General features: G+C 46.0%; 1 protein-coding gene and 1 long non-coding RNA gene across 3 annotated transcripts in view; one reads left to right on the forward strand and one right to left on the reverse strand.

Moving 5' to 3' along the window:
- Positions 1–2370, forward strand: part of CDH3 (cadherin 3) — a 45888-nt gene extending 43518 nt beyond the window's left edge. For both annotated transcript variants that reach the window (XM_042969740.1, XM_042969739.1), the window contains one exon: positions 1461–2370. In XM_042969740.1, coding sequence (XP_042825674.1) covers positions 1461–1670 — 210 coding nt within the window. In that variant the 3' untranslated portion in view covers positions 1671–2370. The remainder of the gene's footprint in view (positions 1–1460) is intronic.
- LOC122234186 lies at positions 2151–6333 on the reverse strand. Its single transcript, XR_006211961.1, has 3 exons — positions 6251–6333; positions 2777–2874; positions 2151–2228 (listed from the first exon to the last, which is right to left on the reverse strand). It is a non-coding gene; the product is annotated as an uncharacterized LOC122234186 (long non-coding RNA).
- Between the last annotated feature and the right edge of the window lie 14665 nt (positions 6334–20998).

Genomic DNA, 20998 nt, shown 5'->3' on the forward strand with positions numbered 1-20998 from the left:
TTAAAAATTTGTTTAATGTTTATTCATTTTTGAGAGAGAGACAGAGGTTGAGGTGGGGAGGGTCAGAAAGAGAAGAAGACACAGAACTCTAAGCAGGCTCCAGGCTCTGCATTGTCAGCACAGAGCCCAACACAGGGTTCAAACTCACAAACCGTGAGATCATGACCTGAGCTGAAGTTGGACGCCTAACCAACTGAGCCACCCAGGTACCCCTGGCATTTATTAGGTTATGATAGTTATTGTTGATAATAGCTGAGTGTCTCCAGTGTTCTTAATTCTGATCATACATTTGATTCATCTGTGGGATTTTGAAAAATAACAATTCCTGGAAACCAGGGATTTCTTTTTAAGACTCCAATTTTTTTAAAGCTCCCCAAGCTTAAAATCAAATATACAGGCATGGTTGTGATAACCACTGACCTAGGTACACAGGAAATAAATGATAGGAGCCTCTCACAGCCTGGGACCCCATTAGCAGTAAATGGAGGTTTTTCTTTCTTTTTTTTTCCTTAAGCTCTGCACCCAACGTGGGGCTTGAACTCACGACCCCTAGATCAAGAGTTGCTTGCTCTACTGACTGAGCCAGTTGGGTGCTCTGTAAAATAGAGGTGCTCAGTAAGAGGGAGGGAAGAACGAAGGAAGGGAGGAAAGACAGATAGATGGGTTTGGGGAAGCAATGATGGGCAGAGGGCCCAGTGGCTTGTCAAAATACCTCACTCTGGCTTGAACCTTTCTGCTTCCCCTTCTTGCCTTCTAGAAGTAGCCTGGTGGTTAGACTCTATTGTTTAGCATGAGCATATTTGAGAGAGCTGTGCAAAAACAAAAGCATCTGGGGAAAGTTGCTCAGAGCAGATGGTTTGAAAAGATGCCTTGGGACTAAATACCTGGAACTTTTTCCTCCAGTTAAATGAAGACCATTTCCAGAATGTCTCTGTGTCAGATAGTTTGCAAATACCCTGTCATTCAATCCCCACATCGACTGCAGGGAAGAAATCCTATTGTTGTCCTGATTTTACAAATGAGGAAAATGATGTTCCCCTATATGCCAGGTACTATTCTAATACACACTTTACATATATTTACATGTATTAGTGTATTCCTCTAAAACTATTTGAAGTCTCCCGTTTTGGAGACCAGACAAAAACAGCACCTAGAGATAAAAAGGGGCTTGCCCAAGGTCACAAAACTAGTATGTGAAGTCTGAGTTCTGAATCGAGCTGTCTGGTTTCAGAGTTCCTCCCTGCTCTTGACCTGCCACAGTGAGCACCTGCTGTATGCTGGGCTCAGTGCTAAGTATCCATGTGCATTATTTCATTTCACCCTTGAAACCTGAATGGAGGAAAGAGAGGTCTTCACAGATGAGGAAACGCAGGCTCGGCAGCGTGAGCTACCTTGCCCGAGCTCCCACAGCTGCTGAGTGTCTGACCGCCGCCCCTAACCACCTGCTCTTGTCGCCACAGAACCTTAAGGCGGCAAACACGGACCCCACAGCCCCGCCCTACGACTCCCTGCTGGTGTTTGACTACGAGGGCAGCGGCTCTGATGCCGCATCCCTGAGCTCCCTCACCTCCTCAGCCTCTGACCAGGACCAAGACTATGACTATCTGAACGAGTGGGGCAGTCGCTTCAAGAAGCTGGCAGACATGTATGGTGGTGGCCAGGACGACTAGGCCTTCCAACAGGACCCGGGCTAAAGGTGGGCCGCAGGGGCATTTCCAAGGAGCCTGAGTCCTCTCCTCAGCCAAGAACTTGGGAGCTTGTCAAGAAGTGGCCTTAGCAACTTGGAGGAGAGAGGTGTCAAGTCTGACATTAAGGGGTGGTTTCTGAGCCTTTCAGAATAGAGGGCCATGGGCAGTTTGATTTCACTTCTGAAAACCTCTCAGACTAGGCCAGGGTTGCTTCTGAGACCAAATTTCCAGGAGTCTATAACCTGCCATAAAATGCCTGGCTCTATGTCCTGAGACTGGACAGACTCTGACCACCCCCTTGCACCCCCCCCCCCCCCCCCCCCCAGTGATGATGTTTTCTCTGAAATGGACCCAGCTCCTTAGAATGAGGCCTCTTATCACAACCTGGATTTTTTTTTTTAATTTTTTTTTAAATACTGTCTTCAAAAAGTTAGAGGCGGGTCTTCAGCTGTCCTCTGGATTCCTCCAGAAGTCCAGACCTCAACTGCTCAACTTACATGCCCTCATGGATTTGTGTCTCTTCTCCAGGTTTAAGGCCTCCTGTTGGAATGAATTACTGCGTTTTTATACTGAGCGCGACTAGGTTGTCCTTTATTTTTTATTTTCCCTATTGAGTGTTGTAGAAAAAGGGTGATGACAATCGTGTAAATGTATTACAACTTTTTTATTAAAGGAATTTTTCCCAGAGGTGCCTGGGGAGTGAACTTTTTTTTATTGCCATTTTATTGCCCTATGAGTCCTATACCATACCATTCACCTACTTCGGTGTCCGATTCAGAGGTTTTTAGAATTTTCAGAGTTTTATAAGGGGAGGGAGCACATCTAACCCTGCTGGCTTCACCCAACTTTGTCCTGATGATGGAGGAAGCTCAGGATTTGTGTACGTGCCCGAGGAGGCCTGATGAGGGTGAGCCTGCCCTCTCTCTACAAATTCTTTTTTTTTTTTTTTTTTTAACCACCCAACGTGGTGCTCAAACTCACAACTCTGAGATCAAGACTCATGCTCTTCTGACTAAATCAGCCAGGCACCCATCTCTCTGCAAATTCTGAGCTTCTCTTCTGTGGGACAGAAACATTAACTCCCTTACCTCCAGGCTGAGCCCCCACCAGGACTGCAGGCAACGTCTTTTCTGGAACAGTGGCTGCTGTCATGTGGGCAAGCATTTCCTCTTCTGTGTGGTGGGCTCTATAAGGAAAAGCCGGGGCCGGGGGGTGGGGGGGCGGTTTGGGGAGGATCTGATACTGCCACTTCCTAGCAACGTAATTTAACCTCTACTTGCCTCACATTTTTCATGTATAAAATGGGGAATTTTTATGGAGACCGGATGGCTTCATATCTGCCACACTGTAGGTGCAATTTGTGTTCACTGGTAATAGCTACCATTTATTTGATACATTTTAGGGCCAAATACCACTTAACTTCCACTGTTTCCTTTAAACAAATCCTCACAATCACCCTCTGAGGGGATTTTCCTCCTTTAAAGAATGGCCTCATTGTATTTTTTTTTTTAATGACACCTGATCATCATCAAAATCAAGCCAGACAGAAAATTAGAGAACTCACCCAGGATATACGTGAAATTGGAGCGATCCCAACAATACACGGATGCAGGAATAAGGATGAAGAGACAGCAGGGAAAGAACTATTCCGTGCGTTCCTTTGTTAAAGCGAAGTTTAACATTTTCTTTGCGATGAACCAAGAGAGAAGAATCTCAAGTGAAGCCATAGGGATTGCTGAAGTTGAATTAAAAATTTTCTTTCCACAAGAGGGACTAATGCTTTAAAGCACTGGTACTCAGAGTGCAGTTCCTGGACTGCCAGCATCTGCATTTCTTGCCGAATCAGAAACTCTAGGTGGGACCCTGCAATCTGCTTTAACAAGCCTTCCAGGCAATTCTGATGTCCAGTCAGGTTTGCCACCAAGGCTCTGGAGGATGTGACTGAGGGTGTCCGAAGTCTCAGATCATGGATGGGAAGTCAAAGGGGAACGAAGTTAAGTGAGAAACCTTCTCCTCCATCCTTGGTCCACAGCTCCTTAGCCTGCAGGTCAAGGCTACCTCCTGGCTCTCCCTCAAGCTGCAGCCTCTGGCTCCTGTGGCCTCAGGTTCCCCTGTCTCAGGGCCCTGCTGCTTTTGCTGATAAGGTGAGAGGATTCGGTGTCTCAGCCAGCAAACACCTGCTGCCCCTTATCTTAAACTCCTCTCTGAAAAGCCTGAAACCCTATCTTCAGCTGAGACTAATAATAAAACCAAACAGCCACTGTGCAGACTGGCCTTCCTCCCCTGGGATTTTTGGAAGGTGTTGAGGAGGAGAAGTGGCCTTTTCTAGCCAAGGCTGGTCTTTGTGGATGGATCTAGATTCCCCTGGCACTGGAACTAGTCACCAGACTCTGAGTGAGTTGGAGAAAACGAACCTGGGCTCTGGGATGGGGATGGATATATAACATCCTTTTCTCACTCTGGGCCTGCTTCTCATCTGCAAAATGGGATTTTAGGACTCTGGCCTTTAGGGCCTATAATAAGGAATCCAAGTAAAGTTTAGCACCCATAAATAACCAGTGTGTTTGGCCATACCAGTGAGGACCACCTGAATGTTAATCCTTCATATTTTGTGGTGCAACAGTTTGGCACGCGTCCTTCCAACCTTTTCCCCCTATGCATTCATTACACACACATTTTGCATTATACCTTTTCACAACAGGGCCTCGGAGGCTGCCTTTCTGCCTATGACATACCCAGTTTGGATGTCAGCATTTATTCAATGTCCCCACCATCATCCATGGACATGAATGATTCTACTTTTTTGCCCTTAACAATGTTGAAATAAACTCCTTGGAGCACCCAACTCTGCAGATGCTTCAAAGCCAGTCCTCCAGTGACTAGGAATGAGTCTCACTAGGGTGAGAGGGGCCTGTGGTTCTGTTTGGGATCAAGGCTGCTTGTTTTCCAAGTGGAGGGTTCAGTCAAGGATGACAGCTTGGTGCTGAAAGGACCCCTTGGGCTCATTGTTTTAAGTGATTCCCCCCTCACCCTCATCCAGACTTAAAAGCCAAGGTCCCAGATCCCTAATCCAAAAAAGCATGAAGTTGTTGGAGGGGCACCTGGCTCCCTTGGTTGGTGGAGCATGCAACTCTTGATCTCGGGGTTTTATGTTCAAGTCCTATTTTGGGTATAGGGATTGCTTAAAAATCTTACAAAAATGAAATTGTTGGAAATAAGAGTTCAGATGGCCAAGAGACATGCCTGTTTAGCCTCATCTTCCCAGTGTTTCTCCTTAAACCCCCAAATGCAGAGCACTTTGAAAATTGCCCCCAATCCACCCCTGTCATTTTTCAGATAGGAAAAGATACAGGTTCCAAAAGCAAGCCCTCCCCTAAGATCATCCAGCAGGGCAGAGATGGGCAGAGCCCAGGCCTCACTTCACACAGTGCGTTTTCCCTTGCTGACCTGAGCTGAGGGGCTGCAGATAGGACCCATCTCCCCAGGTGGGCTTGTCCAGGCCCTTGAAGGGGCCTGAGGAAAATGACTATCATCCTTGGAAGGTGGGCAAGTAGCTGAGGCCTCAAATTCATGGCCTCCATTGCAAGGCATGGACCTTTCTTTTTTTTTTTTTTTTTTTTTTTTTTTATTATTTTTTTTTTTTTATTTTTGGGACCGAGAGAGACAGAGCATGAACGGGGGAGGGGCAGAGAGAGAGGGAGACACAGAATCGGAAACAGGCTCCAGGCTCCGAGCCATCGGCCCAGAGCCTGACGCGGGGCTCGAACTCACGGACCGCGAGATCGTGACCTGGCTGAAGTCGGACGCTTAACCGACTGCGCCACCCAGGCGCCCCAAGGCATGGACCTTTCTTAACCACAGGCCCACACAAAGGCACTCCAAGAAAGGTCCAGGCAAGGAAATGCCGAAGGATGGCCAGTCGGGAAGGGGCCCTGAGGTCAGCTTGGTGGCCTGCCATTGAACGGGTGGGGGCAATCACTGGAAAGCCCCTTTTTCAGCCCACAGCCTGTATGTCCAGTTTCGAACTCGCATGGGAACTCCACAGGGCCAACTCTTGGGCTAAAGGTAGAGCTACTTCCCACCTTCCACTAAGGAGCCACGGTTCAGGGCACAGATTCAAATTCTGGCACTTCCAGTGTATGTGCCTTAGACAAACCACTTAGCCTACCTGTGCCTCACTTTTCTCATCTGTAAAATGGTCATAGTAAATAAATTAGTATCTGTAAAATGTTTACAAGGGTGCCTGGCATACAAAGCTGCGTTAAGTGTGATCTCTACTGTGGTGGTTGTTGAGACTGACAGGGCCAGTTACTGCTCCTTTATCTCCACACCCACAGCCTGAGTGGAAACTGCACTTCCCACCTGGAGAAAGACATTCCCTGTCTGCACAAAGTAGTGAGGGCAGCCATGATTTTTCCGCAAGCCCTTCCCCACATGCCCAGCAGAGGGCACTATTCATCAGAACCGCAGACCTTCCCGAGCGCCTTCCACTCTGGCGACTGAGGGCAAAGTCCACAGGAAGGCAATCTGAGGGCGGAACAGTCTCCCTGGCTGGCACGCACCTTACAACGGGAGTCTGCTGTGCGCCAGGAAATGCCTTGGACATTTTGGTGACGATAGTGGAGGCAGCGGCAGTCAGTATTGGGCAGTGACTGGCCCTGCCTTTCACGTGGGTGGAGTCAGTTACCTGCATTCTTCCACCAACAGTCATAACAGGTTTTATGCTTCCCTTTTTAAGAGGAAATTGAGAGTAAAGAGAGTAAAGGCCATATACAGACAATGAATGACTGAGGCAGTTTTGGGATCCAGGTTTCCTTGATTCCCAAGTATGATCTCTTTTTACTATTAAGAATAAAAACTCCAAGGCACCTGCCTGGCTCAGTTGGTGAAGCTTGCAACTTTTTTTAAAAATTGCTTTTAATGTTTTTATTTATTTTTGACAGACAGAATGAGAAGGGGTAGGGCAGAGGGAGAGGGAGACACAGAATCTGAAGCAGTCTTCAGTCTGAGCTGTCAGCACAGAGCCCAACGTGGGCCCTAACTCATGAACTGGGAAATCGTGACCTGAGCTGATGCTCAACTGACTGAGCCACCCAGGCCCCCTGGAGCTCGCAACTTTTGATCTTGGGGTTGTAAGTTCAGGCCCTGCTTTGGATGTAGAGATTACTTAAAATCTTTATTTCTTTCGAGAGAGAGCTCACATGCAAGCTGGGAAGGAGCAGAGTGAGAAGGAGAGAGAATCCCAAATAGGCTCCATGCTGTCCACACAGAGACCAATGCAGGGCTCAACCTCAAGAACAGTGAGATCATGACCTGAACAGAAATGAAGAGTCGGATGCCTAACCGACTGAGCCATCCAGGTATCCCTAAAATCTTAATTTAAAAAAAAAAAAAAAAAAGGAATAAAAATTCCAGCTATGATGGGGGTGTGGATGCTGACAGGTAGTGAGAGAGGGTCTTCATATAAGGCATAGGGTCCCCCATGCAAGGCAGAGTTGACCCTACCTGACCCTGAAATTCTGAGGCCCTGACACTGAAAAGCCACAGCATTTCCAACCACTTCTGGGGTCCCCTTGATTATGTGGAGCATTGCCCTACATCTTTTTCATTCATTCACTTAACTATTGAACATGTATTCTGTACCAGGCACTGTTCTAGGTGCTGGAGATACAGAAATGCAGAAAATATTCACAATCTCAGCCCTTAATATACTGGGGACTTTGGGTAAAATTGTGGATAAGACTCACAAACCATATGAGTTGACTCAAACTGTTAAATAAAAGATATTCTATCTTCCTGCTGGAACAAGCATGGCTTCACAGCTATCTGGAAGGCCAGGTTTTAATCTGGTTCTTCACACATCCAGAGTACTGGGCCAGAATGTGGCTGCACAGGCAGAGTTAGCCCCCAGCCCAGGAGCAAAGGTCAATCCACTTTTCTACCCACCTCATGCTCCATCCACACCATGACATTCCTGTGTGTATACCGCAGCCCATGCATCCAAGCTTTGTCTACTGATCCCCCACAGACAGCCTTCCATCCCCTGAGCCTGGGAATATGTACCTGGGCTATTCTGGCTGCCCTCTGGACAGACCTGGTGAAGGCCTAGGGCCATTTGGTCGGGGAAAGGTCCCGATGGCAAGGGAGGGGACCCAGGTGCTAGCAGTCACAACTCAGTTGGCCTCATGGAAGGAGCTAGAGGGCCAGAGCAGGGCCTTCTAGAGCACAGTGCAGAGGCTCTTTCTGCCCAGTCTAAGGGCAATCCTGCTAACATTCAATGGGAGACATACCATAAATAAGATAAATCAGTAAAATACATGGTACAATGAAAGGTGAAGCTATAGAAGAGAAAGCTGGGATCGGGTGCAAGAGGGATGGGGCTGGGGGCGGGGCTCAGTTCTAATAGTCGGAAGTCCTCACTGAGAAGGGAGCATTTGAGCAGAGTGGAGGGTACTGGGGAGCAAGTATGCAGGTATGTTTGGATAAAAGGAACAACAAATGCAATGGCCCTGAGGCAAGAGTGTGCTGGGTGGGATTCTGCAGGGAGGCCAGTGTGCCTGGAGCAGAGCAGGAGTCAAAGGGCAGTGGGAGGTGAGGTCAGATGCCTGGCTCAGGGTTCCCAGTTCTGGACCGCTGCCTCTAGAGGCTAAGTCTAAGAAGCCCTGGAAAAAGGCCTGACTCAGCAACCTGGATTCTCTCCCAGAGCTGGTGAAACCTGATTCCTCCTCTGCTCTATCCACAGCCGCTGAGGAGGCAGCAGCCAGGACCTGTCCAGGCCTGCGGGCAGCTGCAGAGCTGGCAGGCAGGAGCTGCGAGATTCTTCTCTCAGTGGGTGGGGGAGCCTGTCAGAAAGGGTCCTTAAAGTCCAGTGGGGCAGAGTCCTGGTGAAGAGTGAAGCCCCTAGAGGGCACAGAATGGGTGTGAGTCACCTGAGGGTGTGACCTCTCTAAGCCTCAGGTTCCTAAGACGGCCCTTTCTCTCAGGGCTGGAAAGAGGCTGCTGGGAGGTAACACTTGGAAAGCACTCAGCGCTCTGCCTCGTGTGCAGTTAGCGTTCAGTAAGTGGTGACTGCTGTTATTGTTGTTGCTGCTTGTTATTTGGCCTTCTCCAAGTTAGGCCCAAACCTCAGCTGCCTCAGCATTCCTGTGCCCACTGCCCAGCAAGCTGCAGGGGTGTGGCGGGCCTGGGGAGGAATCTGAGAGGGGATGGGTGGGCCAGGAATGCTTGGGCTGGGTTCCATCCATTCTGTGCCCCCTGCCTTCCAGTAAACCAGGGCCGGCTGATAGGACAGGGCAGGCCTCTGTGTGTCACCCTGGAACCTGACGACCAAGACATTGTGGGGAGACAGTGCTAAGTGATTACAGGAATTATTATCGTTAAAGCTCGTGTGAATTAGATACTTACCATGTACCAGGCAATATGCTGAAGTTTCACTCCAAATCAAAAACAGAGTTATGTCTACAGGATCTGACCCCTTTGCCTCTGGGACGTCACCTCCTACTGCTCTTTTTCTTCATTCACACTGTTGTTATGACTACATCAGCCTCCTGTTTGTCCTGAAAAATTCTAGGCTGGCTCCTACCTCAGGGCCTTTGCATTTGCTGTGCCCTCTGCCTGGTTTGCCATTCTCCTCGATATCTCAGGACTCCCTCACCTCCTTCAGACATCGTCCAAATGTCAGTCTGTCAGAGATTCAACGCCTGGATTACCCAGTTTAGAACTGGCAATGCTGCCCCCTCACCACACCTTATTTTTCCATAGTGTTTATTGTTCCCTGCCATACTATACTTTATATTTCATCTATCGTCTATTTAGTTTTTCTCCTCCCCGTACCCTTTGAAGGTTAGCTCTGTGAGGGCAGGGATTTTTGTCCCTTTTCTTCATTGCTACATCCTCAACCCACAAAATAGTGATAGGAATATAGCAGGTATTCAGTAAATATTTGTTGAATAAAGGTGCTTTAAATTCTCAAGGCAGGTTTTAGAAGTTCCTTTTCAGAAATGAGGAAACTGAGGCCCAGGGAGGCAGGGCAAGTCACCTGGGGTCATGTACAGATGACAAGCAGCAGAGCTGAGAGAATCCAGGAACAACATGTGTGACATCTCATTTAACCTTGACAGCAGTCCCAGGAATGGTTATGATCATCCCATTTTACAGAGGAGCAAACCAAGGCCGGAGAGTGGCACAGGTGGGAGGTGAAGCTGGTTCTGTCCTGACCAAGCCACTCTTTTGTGTAATAAGGGCTTCTTGCCTGTGGCGGGATTTGAGGTGACTTTGGCCCATACACCAGGCAGGTATGGAAGTATTAAATGATCCTAACTCACCTAGAAAGTTACTCTATTTTCAATTTTCCTGCAATCCTGCTTGCATCAAGGAAAGAGTCCTCCTTTTTTGTCCTTAGCAAGTCTAATGACTTAAGACTTATGGTTCTCGCTCTGGCTAAGAGGGCCTAGGGGTACCTGGGTGGTTCAGTCAGTTGAGTGTCTGACTTCGGCTCAGGTTATGATCTCATGGTTCTTGGGTTCGAGCCCCAGGTTGGGCTCTGTGCTCACAACTCAGAGCCTGAAGCCTACTTCTGATCCTGTGTCTTACTCTCTCTCTGCTCCCCTCACCTCTCTCTCTCTCTCAAAAATAAATAAACATTTAAAAAAAATTTTTTTAGAAGGCCTAGAATTTAATGGCATCGTTCTGTCATTATTATATTTATATTTACTTTCTAGTTATGGCAAATGATGCTGGTTTTCCATTTACACTACTGTAAATGTTTTGCGTTCAAAATATATTTCCTTGGGGCGCCTGCGTGGCTCACTCGGTTAGGCGACCGACTTCAGCTCAGGTCACAAACTCACAGTTCATGAGTTCAAGCCCTGCATCGGCTCAGTGCTAATGGTGCAGAGCCTGCTTGGGGTTCTCACTCTCCCTCTCTCTGCCCCTTCTGCATTCTCTTTCTCTCTCAAAATAAATGAATGAGGTTTCATGAGATAAAATATATTTTCTTGGGGCACCTGGCTGGCTCAGTTAGAATAACACACGGTGACTCTTGATCTCGGTGTTATGGGTTCAAGCCCCATGTTGGGTGTAGAGATTAAATAAAACTTTAAAACAAAATATATTTCATAAATAAATACATAAATAAATAGATAGATAGATAAATAATAGTTCCTTAAATTTTAAATAGTCCATTTAAGGGGCACCTGGGTGGCTCAGTTGGTTGAGCATCCGACTTCGGCTCAGGTCATGATCTCACGGTTCGTGAGTTTGAGCCCCGCGTTGGGCTCTGTGTTGACAGCTCAGAGCCTGGAGCCTGTTTCAGATTCTGTGTCTCCCTCTCTCTCTGCCCCTCCCCCACTCATGCTATGTCTCTCTCTGTCTCAGAAATAAATAAACATTAAAAAAATTCAAAAAAAATAGTCCATTTAAGGGCACTTGCATGGTTCGGTTAAGCATCTGACTCTTAATTTCAGCTCAGGTCATGATCTCATTTGAGCCCCGTGTTGGGCTCTGCACTGACAGTGCAAAGTCTGCTTGGGATTCTCTCTCTCCCTCTCTCTCTGCCCTTTTCCTGCTCACTTACACATGCACGTGAGCACACTCTCTCTCTCTCCCCCAAAATAAATATTTTTTAAACAAATAAATAGTGAATCCACTTAAAGAAACAATATTAAGTAAACATTAGTGAAGGTAGAACTCAGGGGAGCCATTAGCAGTGAAGGTGGTATTTCAAAGAATGAAGCTATAAAATTAAAATCCATGCTCTACGTTTTAGATGTTCTTTCAAAGAGTATTCACTTTTTTTGGAGGGGGTGGCAATTTACATCCAAAAAATAAAAGAAAAATTATGTGCTAATCTGGGTATTAAAAGTTGCCTACAGGGGTGCCTGGGTGGCTCAGTCCAACTTTGGCTTAGGTCATGATCTCACAGTCTGTGTGTTTGAGCCTCGCGTCAGGCTCTGTGCTGACAGCTCGGAGCCTGGAGCCTGCTTCAGATTCTGTGTTTCCCTCTCTCTGATCCCCCTTCCCCCTTTTCATGCTCTCTCTCTGTCTCAAAAATAAGTAAACATTAAAAAAAAATTTTTTTTTAAAGTTGCCTACAGTTCAGAGGAGAATGGGAGGGAACTTTAGGGACTGGAGAAATCCAGGAAAGCTTCCTGAAGGAGGAAGCCCTTTGAGTTGGCTTTAAAATATACATAGGAGTTAGGGGCGCCTGGGTGGCGCCCAGTTAAGGATCTGACTTAGGCCCAGGTCATGATCTCACGGTTCGTGGGTTAGAGCCCCACATCGGGCTCTGTGCTAGCAGCTTGGAGCCTGGATCCTGCTTTGGATTCTGTGTCTCCCTCTCTCTCTCTCTGCCCCTCCCCCACTCGTTCTCTCTCTCTCTCTCTCTGTCTCTCTCTCTCAAAAGTAAATAAACATTAAAAAAATTGTTCTAAGTATATATAGGAGTTAGATAAGGGCTGAAAAAAAAGAAGAGTACCCTGTTTTCACTTGCCATCAAGTAAGGTAAGAAAACTGAGGCCCAGAGAGTAGTTATAGCTCAAGTCTTGAGGGAACCCAATGAAGTAGAAAATAAACCAAGCCAAGCCAGGGGAGGTAGGACCAGGGGTGGCAGGGAAAGGAGGGACAACAAGGACCAGGGTGGCAGTGGGGGTGGGGAGGAGAGGACAAGAGAAGTTTTGGGCTTGAGGCAGTAAGGAGTCCCAGTGGGCTTTGGAAAAAGGGAGAGGCCCCTAAGAACAGCAAACAGGTAGGCAGAGTGCATAAGAGCATGAGCTCCGGAGCCCCACTGCCTGGGTTCAAGTCACTCTCTGTCATTCACGACAAGTTATCCATTTCTCTACTCATTAAGAAGGGGATGATGAGGGTACATTCCTCACAAGGTTGGTATAACAATTGAATAAGTTGATGCATGTAAAAAACTCAGAGCAGCACTTAGTATATAGCAAGTCCTCAGTAAATATTAATCCTTATAGTTATTATTATTACTAACTATAGGATGGACTGGAAAAAACAAGACGTTGGAGTCAGGATGCTGATCAAGGGGCGCCTGGGTGGCTTAGTCGGTTGAGTGTCTGGCTCTTGATTTCAGCTCATGTCATGATCTATCAGTTCATGAGTTTAGGCCCCACATTGGGCTCTGAGCTGACAGTGTTGAGCCTGCCTGGGATTTTCTCTCTCCCTCTCTCTCTGCCCCTCCCTCGCTCTTGTTCTCTCTCAAGTAATTAAACTTAAAAAAAATGTGTTGGGGTGCCTGGGTGGCTCCCCACGTTTGTCTCTGCTGTCAGCACAGAGCCCACTTTAGATCCTCTGTCTCCCTCTCTCTCTGCCCCTCCCCCACTCATTCTCTCTCCCCCTCAAAAATAAATAAACATTTTTTAATATATATTTTTTAATGTTTATTTATTCTTGAGACAGAGACAGAGTGTGAACAGGGGAGAGGCAGAGAGAGAGGCAGACACAGAATCTGAAACAGGCTCCAGGCTCCAAGCTGTCAGCACAGAGCCCGACACGAGGCTCAAACCCATGAACTGTGAGATCATGACCTGAGCCGAAGTCAGATGCTCAACCAACTGAGCCACCCAGGTGCCCCTAAATAAACATTTTTAAAAAAATTTATTTTAAAAAAAAAGGATGCTGATAAGAAGGCTGCCACTTCTGTGCCTCAGTTTCCCATCTGAATCACCTGCTCTCTGGGGGTTCTCCTTTCCAGCTTCGTGAGGTGTGGGAGCCCATGGAGTACAGGGAAGAACAACTACTAGAACTTGGTGCCTGCCTCATCGTTCAGCAAATATTTATTGAGCCGCTACTGAGTGCCAGGCCCTAAGAATATATGGAAAAACAAGAAGACCCCACCCCATGCCTTCCTCATAAAGCTCCAGGAGGAACCAGGCAATTACAATGCAGACCAGGAGGAACCTAGCCTGACCTGGTGTGGATGGAGTCAGGGAGGGCTTCCTAGAAGAGGTAACACCCAAGCTGAGACCTGAGGTCTGTGTAGAAGTTTGTCAGGAGCTGGAGAAGGAGATCAGGAGGAACAGCATGTGATCAGCAGGGAGAGGGGCATGACCAAATTAGTACTCTAGAATGATCCCTCTAGCATGTGTCCCCGATATACTTGCATATATGCAAAATTCCAAATGGACAAAGCCATTCAATGTTGTTGCATTGTCTGTAAGAACAAAAGATTGGTAACAACGCTTACTTTGGCGGGGGGTGGGGTGGGGGGGGTTGCTGCTTAAATAAACTGCCATATTCACGGCTTGGGATGGATATTCTGCAACTGAAAGCAAAGAAGGAAGAAGCTCTTTAAGGACTGATGTGGAAAGATCTCTAAGGTATCTGCCAAGTGAGAGAGCAAGTTAGAGAACAATGTGTAAAGTGTGCTACTTTTTGTGTAAAAAAAAGCAGGGGGGGGGAATGAGGATATGAGTTTTTTTGTTTTTGTTTTTGTTTACCTAAACACGCAGAGAGAAACTCTAGGATAGAATAGAATAACCATCCAAAAGAACCTTTTGTGATGACAGAAATGTTTGTGCTGACCGACACTGTAGCCACTAGCCACACATAGCACTTGAAATATGGCCAGTGTGACTGAGGAACTGAATGTTTCTTTCATTTAATTTACCTAATTATTAAATTTAAATCCAAATAGCCACTTGTGGAGGGATGCTTGGCTGGCTCAGTCAGAAGAGCATGCAACTCTTGATCTTGGGGTTGTGCGTTCGAGCCCCACATTGGGTGTAGAGATTACCTAAAAATAAGAAAATAAATAAACTTTAAATAGCCACATGTGGAAAGAGGAGCTAACCAGCACAGAAAACATTGCTGTGACCCAAGTAGAGGTGATGATGGGTGGGGCAAGAGTGGTAGTGAGGAGTAGACAGAAGTGAGTAGATTCAGGGATATTTGGGAGGATTGGATGGCTGATTGGATGTGGGCTGATAGGTGAGTGAAAGGATGGACTTACAGGGACACCAGTCTGGCTCAGTCAGTAGAGCATGTGATTCTCCATCTTAGGGTTGTGAGTTGGAGCCCCACATGGGGGGTAGATTTACTCAAAAAAAAGCAGGGGGCGTGCCCAGGTGGCTCAGTTGGTTAAGCCTCTGACTTCAGCTCAGGTCATGATCTCACAGTTGGTGGGTTTGAGCCCCACGTCGGGCTCTGTGCCAACAGCTCAGAGCCTGGATCCTGCTTCTGATTCTGTGTCTCCCTCTCTCTCTGCCCTTCCCCCGCTTGTGCTCTGTCTGTCTGTCTCTCTCTGTCTCTCAAAAATAAATAAAAATGTTGAAAAAAAAAAGAAAAGAAAAAAAGTAATAAGGAAGGTGTTACAGACTAGATGTTCAAGCTTCTGGTTTAGGCAACTGGTTGATAATGGTGCCATTTTCTGAAATGAAGAAGAAAATTAGAGGAACAGGTTGGAGAAGGGCAGTGATGAGTTTGGTTTTGGACATGCCTGTATTTTGAACACTTTGAGGTGCCTATGGGACATTTCAGTGCAGATGTTCAGATGCAGTACAGTTATATGAGAATCAGGCTGTGGAGAGAGGTCTGGGCCACACCCAGGCCAGGGGACCTTGGAAGGGAGGGGCACTGGTGCTAGTTTCCCACAGCCTCCATCCTGCTTCCCACTAGAGATGGAAGAAGGAAGTGGCCACCAGATAGAGAGGAAGGAAGAAGAGTAAAGGAGAAGTGGGGAGACCCTTCAAGATCTTTATGTCATAATTCTCATTTCTATGGAGTGGTTTCCTGGGGAAAGAAGTAAAAGCTGAGGGACAAGACCCAAGTATAGGGCATGAAGGAGAGACAGAGCTTCTCATCTCATGACTTGCCAGGCAATTGGGAGGAACGGGCAGTAAGAGGAACAAGGTACCCAGTCTACCCCTGTGCTTCCTGGCAGCCCAGCAGTGAGAAAGCTTGGGGATGGGGGAAGTAGGATGTCACTGGGCCAACCCCAGTACAGAAAATCTAAGAGAGTACCCCCATCCTGGATGACCCCATGAATCAATGAGTCTATGAAAGTTTCAACAAGAGCAGCTGAAAAGCTGAATAACAAGTAGCCAATGAGAACTTCAAAGGAAATGATAATACAGTAAAGCTATGATAATAATAATAATAATAACCCCCTTGTCTCAAGAGCTTAAGAAAACTTGTAAAAGCCAAGTAGTTTGCAGAATACTTTTTTTTTCTTTTAACCCATTCTAATCAGGTGGCCAGAGCAATCTAATGTTTTTAAGATATAGATCTGATAACATTCATTGTGCTCTATGATAAGGATATTATGACCCCCATTGGACAGGTAAGAAAATGGGGAGGGACACCTGGCTGGCTCAGTTGGTTGAGCATCTGACTCTTGATTTTGGCTCAGGTCAGGATCCCAGGGTCATAAGATCGAACCTCCGTGCTATGCATGAAGCCTGCTTAAGATTCTTTCTCTCCCTCTCCCTTTGCCTCTACCCTGCTCATGCTCTCTCTAAAAAAGTAAATACAAGGATGCCTGGGTGGAGCAGTTGGTTGAGCTTCTGGCTTCAGCTTAGGTCATTATCTCGTAGTTGGTGTGTTCGAGCCCCACATCTGGCTCACTGCTGTCAGCACAGAGCCTGCTTCAGATCCTCTGTCCCCCTCTCTCTGCCCCTCCCTTGCTTGTGCTCTCTCTCAAAAATAAGTAAACACTTAAATAAATAAATATAAAAAAGTAAATACAAGAAAACCTTGGGTTGGGAGTAACTTGTTCTGCAAGTGTTCCCCAAGACGGGCAAACGTTTCTAATACATTTTAACTTGATGAATGAGCGACACCTTACAATAGGAGTAGTATGTGATGCTGAATGTCACATGATCACAACTAAGCCAGTGGTTCTTCTCTCTTTCTTTCTCTTGCTGCGGGATTGTGGGTGATTGTCTGCTATGCTCCAATGCTCTGTCTCAGCCCGGTGTTTGGCAGAAATCAGTGACTTTTCCAGAACATTAGAAGGTGCCCACAACTGGCACTAGCCTATTTTTTGTCACTTCAAAGCACGTATGGACAGTCCTTTGCTTTTCCAAACAAGAGTAAGCTTAGAAATGTTTTGCTTCATTCTAAGTCAGGCTGCCTGCAGATATAGACCCTGTCTTCTGCTGCCTTATTGCCGGTTACATTAAATACAGTATATGACAAGAGTTTATCAATACTTTACTGTAGTCAACACGCATGTGAGTGTATACAGTGGCCCCCATGCAGAAGAAGATTCCATTGAGCCAATAGATAGCAGTGATTCCATTAGTGATAGGAAAATCTGTCCTACATAATAACTGTCCTCTCTCTTGTTTCCCTCACACGAGCCATGAAGTATTTTAAATGTAAGTGCAGGTTCATTTGTTTATTTTTCTTTATATTTTGTATTTTCTTTGTTATTTTGTATTATATTACAGTATTATAATCATTTTTATATGAATATTTTTGGGTTGTGGAAAGAATCATCTGAGTTTCCATTATTTCTTATGGGGAAATTCATTTTGATATACAAGTGCTTTGGATTACAAGCGTGTTTCTGGAACGAATTATGCTCACAAACCAAGGTTTTACTGTAAATAAAAATTTTAAAAAGCAAATTTAAATTAAAAAATAATAAAAATTAAAAATATCTTTAAAAAAATAAGTAAGAAATAAAAAGAAAATGGGGATAAGATAGGTAGGGAAACAGCTGAGATTTGAACTCAGGATTTCCTAGCTCTGAGGTCCTTATGCAGTCCATTTCTAGGCCCAACACATCATCCTCCCTGGCGTGGCATTTTCTCCCTCCCACTGATATTGGCCCTTGGCCAGTGTTTCCCCCTCTTTCTCCTCCTGATACCTCTCCACCCTTCCATCCCTTCCCTCCCTCCCTCCCTCCCTCCCTCCCTCCCTCCCTATATCTCAATGGAAGTGAAGTCAAGATTGTTTTTGGTGGAATGCACTTTATGATCCTTGAGAAATATTTTAAATGTGGATCTCATATATTGTTTCCATTAAGGAAAAAACAATAAAACCAAGTCAATTCATTCTTATACGTCACTCTTTTTTATTTCCCCTAGTAATTCAGTTGACCCACAATTAAAGAGGAAAAGTTTCCCTAATGCTAATCAGGTTGCTCTTGCTCCTGCTGGCTGGGGTCAGGAGCAAGTTTATTTTTCCAGAGGTATTAGGCATCTTGACTCACGAGCCACCAGGGAATAACTTCAGGTTTTTCATTTCAAGTGTTTCAGAGGGCTGCTTACAAACACTCTGCCCATCCTCCCTGTACCTACCAGGTTTCTTGCTTAAGACAAATACTGTTGCTTTTGAGTTTCGCTGCCTCCCAAGGATTACCCCTCCCCCTCTGTGCCAGAGTGACCTCAGAACATAGATCTCATCATGTCCCTTCTTTGCTTAAACACTTCAGTTCCGTTCCCATGACCTACTAGATGAAGTCCAAGTAACATGTCATGTGAAGCCCTCTCAAAACCCTGGCCTGAATTGACCTTACAGGCCTAATTCCTGCCCGCTCATCACCTCTCACCAGGTACAGGCCCCACAAGCCACATTGGGCAGTTCACTCTTCCAGAACATACGCTTTCCTATTCTCCTTTGCTTGTGCTGTTCCCCTGTCTGAGAGTCTTTCCTTCTCACCCCACCTGTCCCTGAATCTGGTAAACTCTTACAAGCATTTCCTCTGCAAAGCCTTCCATATAATCCTAGGAGAGTCAGAATTACCTATTCCCTTGACATTTTGTTCCTTATGCTAGTAGAGCTCATGAGAGCCTAGCTCTCTTTTTTCCTTTAAACATTTTATTTTATTTTATTTTATTTTATTTTATTTTATTTTATTTTATTTTATTTTATTTATTATTATTTTTTTTTAATGTTTGTTTTTGAGAGAGAGACACACACAGAGTGTGAGCGAGGGAGGGAAACACAGAATTTGAGGCAGGCTCCAGGCTCTGAGCCACCCAGGTGCCCCTTTAAGTTTTTTAAAACTTATTTATTTTGAGAGAGAAAGAGAGGGAGAGAGAACGGGAAAGGCAGAGAGAGGGGAAAAGAAAGAGAATCCCAAGCAGGCTCTACACTGTCAGCACAGAGCTCAATATGGGGCTCAAATTCATGAGAAATGAGATCATGACCTGAGCTGAAACCAAGAGTCTGAGGTTTAACCACCCAGGTGCCCCATGAGAGTCTAACTCTTAGGCGTTTTGTGTCTATCTCCTCTATGTCTTGAGATCACTGAGGGCCTCTGCCTTAATATTCCCGGCCCACATTCCCTTTTTCTTTTTTTAAGATTTTTACTTATTTTTAAAGTAACCTCTACACCCAACATGGGGCTCAAACTTACAATCCTGAGATCAAGAGTAGCACACTCCACCGACTGAGCCAGCCAGGTGCCCCTCCAAGCCCACACTCTCACTGCAGCACCACGCACTGTACCTGGGACCCAGGCAGGTGCTAAGAAATGCTGAATTGAAATCCAAGACCGAAAACCTTCTCTGAATCCCATCTTCACATTTCCAGTAAAGGGAGTTAATCAACGGCTGGCCTCTCAACTTTCAATACCATTTTGCCCCTCCTTTAGCTTACAAGTGACTTGGCTCCTGCCATAATGTCACTTCTCCCAGGAAGTCTTCCAGGTTTGAAGTTTCCCTCCTATGAGCATTTCCTTAGCGCCTGCATTAGCACTTATCACCCTGAATTATAAATGCCTCTTTACCTAACTATCTCCTTCACTAGTCTGAGGATACCTTGAGTGTAAGGGACTATGGGTCTAGCCCAGGGCAGGTACTTGGTGATAGTTAATAATTACAGAGCACTTTCAGCATGCCCAGTGTGTTTTGAGCACTTAACATATACACTTTATGCATACTTAAAAAAATTTTTTTAAGTACTTTCTACCCCAGGGCACCTGGGTGGCTCAGTCGGTTCAGCCTCCTACTTGGGATCACGTCATGATCTCGCATTTCCTGAGTTCAAGCCCCACGTTGGGCTCTATGCTGGCAGCTCAGAGCCTGGAGACTACTTTGGATTCTGTGTCTCCCTCTCTGTCTCTGCCCCTCCCCGGCTTGTGCTTTCTCTGTCTGTCTGTCTCTCTCTCTCTCAAAAATAAATAAATATTTTTTTAAATTTATTTTTATTTTTATTTTTTTAATTTATTTTTTTTTAATTTTTTTTTAACGTTTATTTATTTTTGAGACAGAGAGAGACAGAGCATGAACGGGGGAGGGTCAGAGAGAGAGGGAGACAGAATCTGAAACAGGCTCCAGGCTCTGAGCAGTCAGCACAGAGCCCGACGCGGGGCTCGAACTCACGGACCGCGAGATCGTGACCTGAGCCGAAGTCGGACGCTTAACCGACTGAGCCACCCAGGCGCCCCTAAAAATTTTTTTAAATAAAATACACTCTCCTCCCAATGTCGGGCTCAAACTCACCACCCCAAGATCAAGAGTCACATGCTGTACTGACTGAGCCAGCCAGGCACCCCTGTATACTAACTCATTTAAATGCCAGAACAATCCCAGGATGTGGGTATCATTAGCCCCATTTTCCAGAATGGCAAACTGAAACTGAAACTAGAGAGATTCTAAACTTGCTCAAAGTCACACGGCCAGGAAGTGGAGGAACAAGGATTTTAATCCAGGCCATCTGGCTCCAGTGTGAACTCTTACCCACTGCATGATAATAACTGCATAGTGATGAACGGAAGTAGGGTTGATGGTAAGGAGCCTGGTACACCCTGAACTCCTGCTCATCTTCTCCTAGGAGACATAGTCCCATGCCAGACTGCAGGGAGTTGCCCAAATGCAAGGCCAAAATCTGTACTAATAAAGCGTTCTTGCTGTATAGCATTTTAATAAAGACTTGTTTTCCTCTGCCAGAGAAGCCACCCCGTTTCCTGCTACCCCACAGGGAGGTCCTGGGAATGGTTAACATTGCTTTGCTGATGAATAACCTCTAAAGTAGCTTTAGTAACAAAAGACCTCACAGTACCAGGTCTGCTGCCAGACCTCTTAAAGACAATACCTTCTCTTCTTGCTGGTGGGCACAATATATGGCTCAACCCCCTGAAATATGCACATTATCTTTGACTCGGTAACTCCCCTGGCAAAACCTATCCATGAGATTCATCAAAAGTGTATATATAAAGGAGTTCCTCATAACATTGTTTATAAGACTAATCACTGGAAAACCCCCCAGGTCTACCAGAAAAGGGATTAGTTTAATAAATTATAGGCATCGGGGTGCCTGGGTGGCTCAGTCAGTTAAGTGTCCCACTCCTGATTTCAGCTCAGGTCATGATCTCACTGTACATGAGAGTGAGCCCTACATTGGGA

This window comes from Panthera tigris, chromosome E2 (assembly GCF_018350195.1).
Source record: "Panthera tigris isolate Pti1 chromosome E2, P.tigris_Pti1_mat1.1, whole genome shotgun sequence".
Taxonomy (NCBI): domain Eukaryota; kingdom Metazoa; phylum Chordata; class Mammalia; order Carnivora; family Felidae; genus Panthera; species Panthera tigris.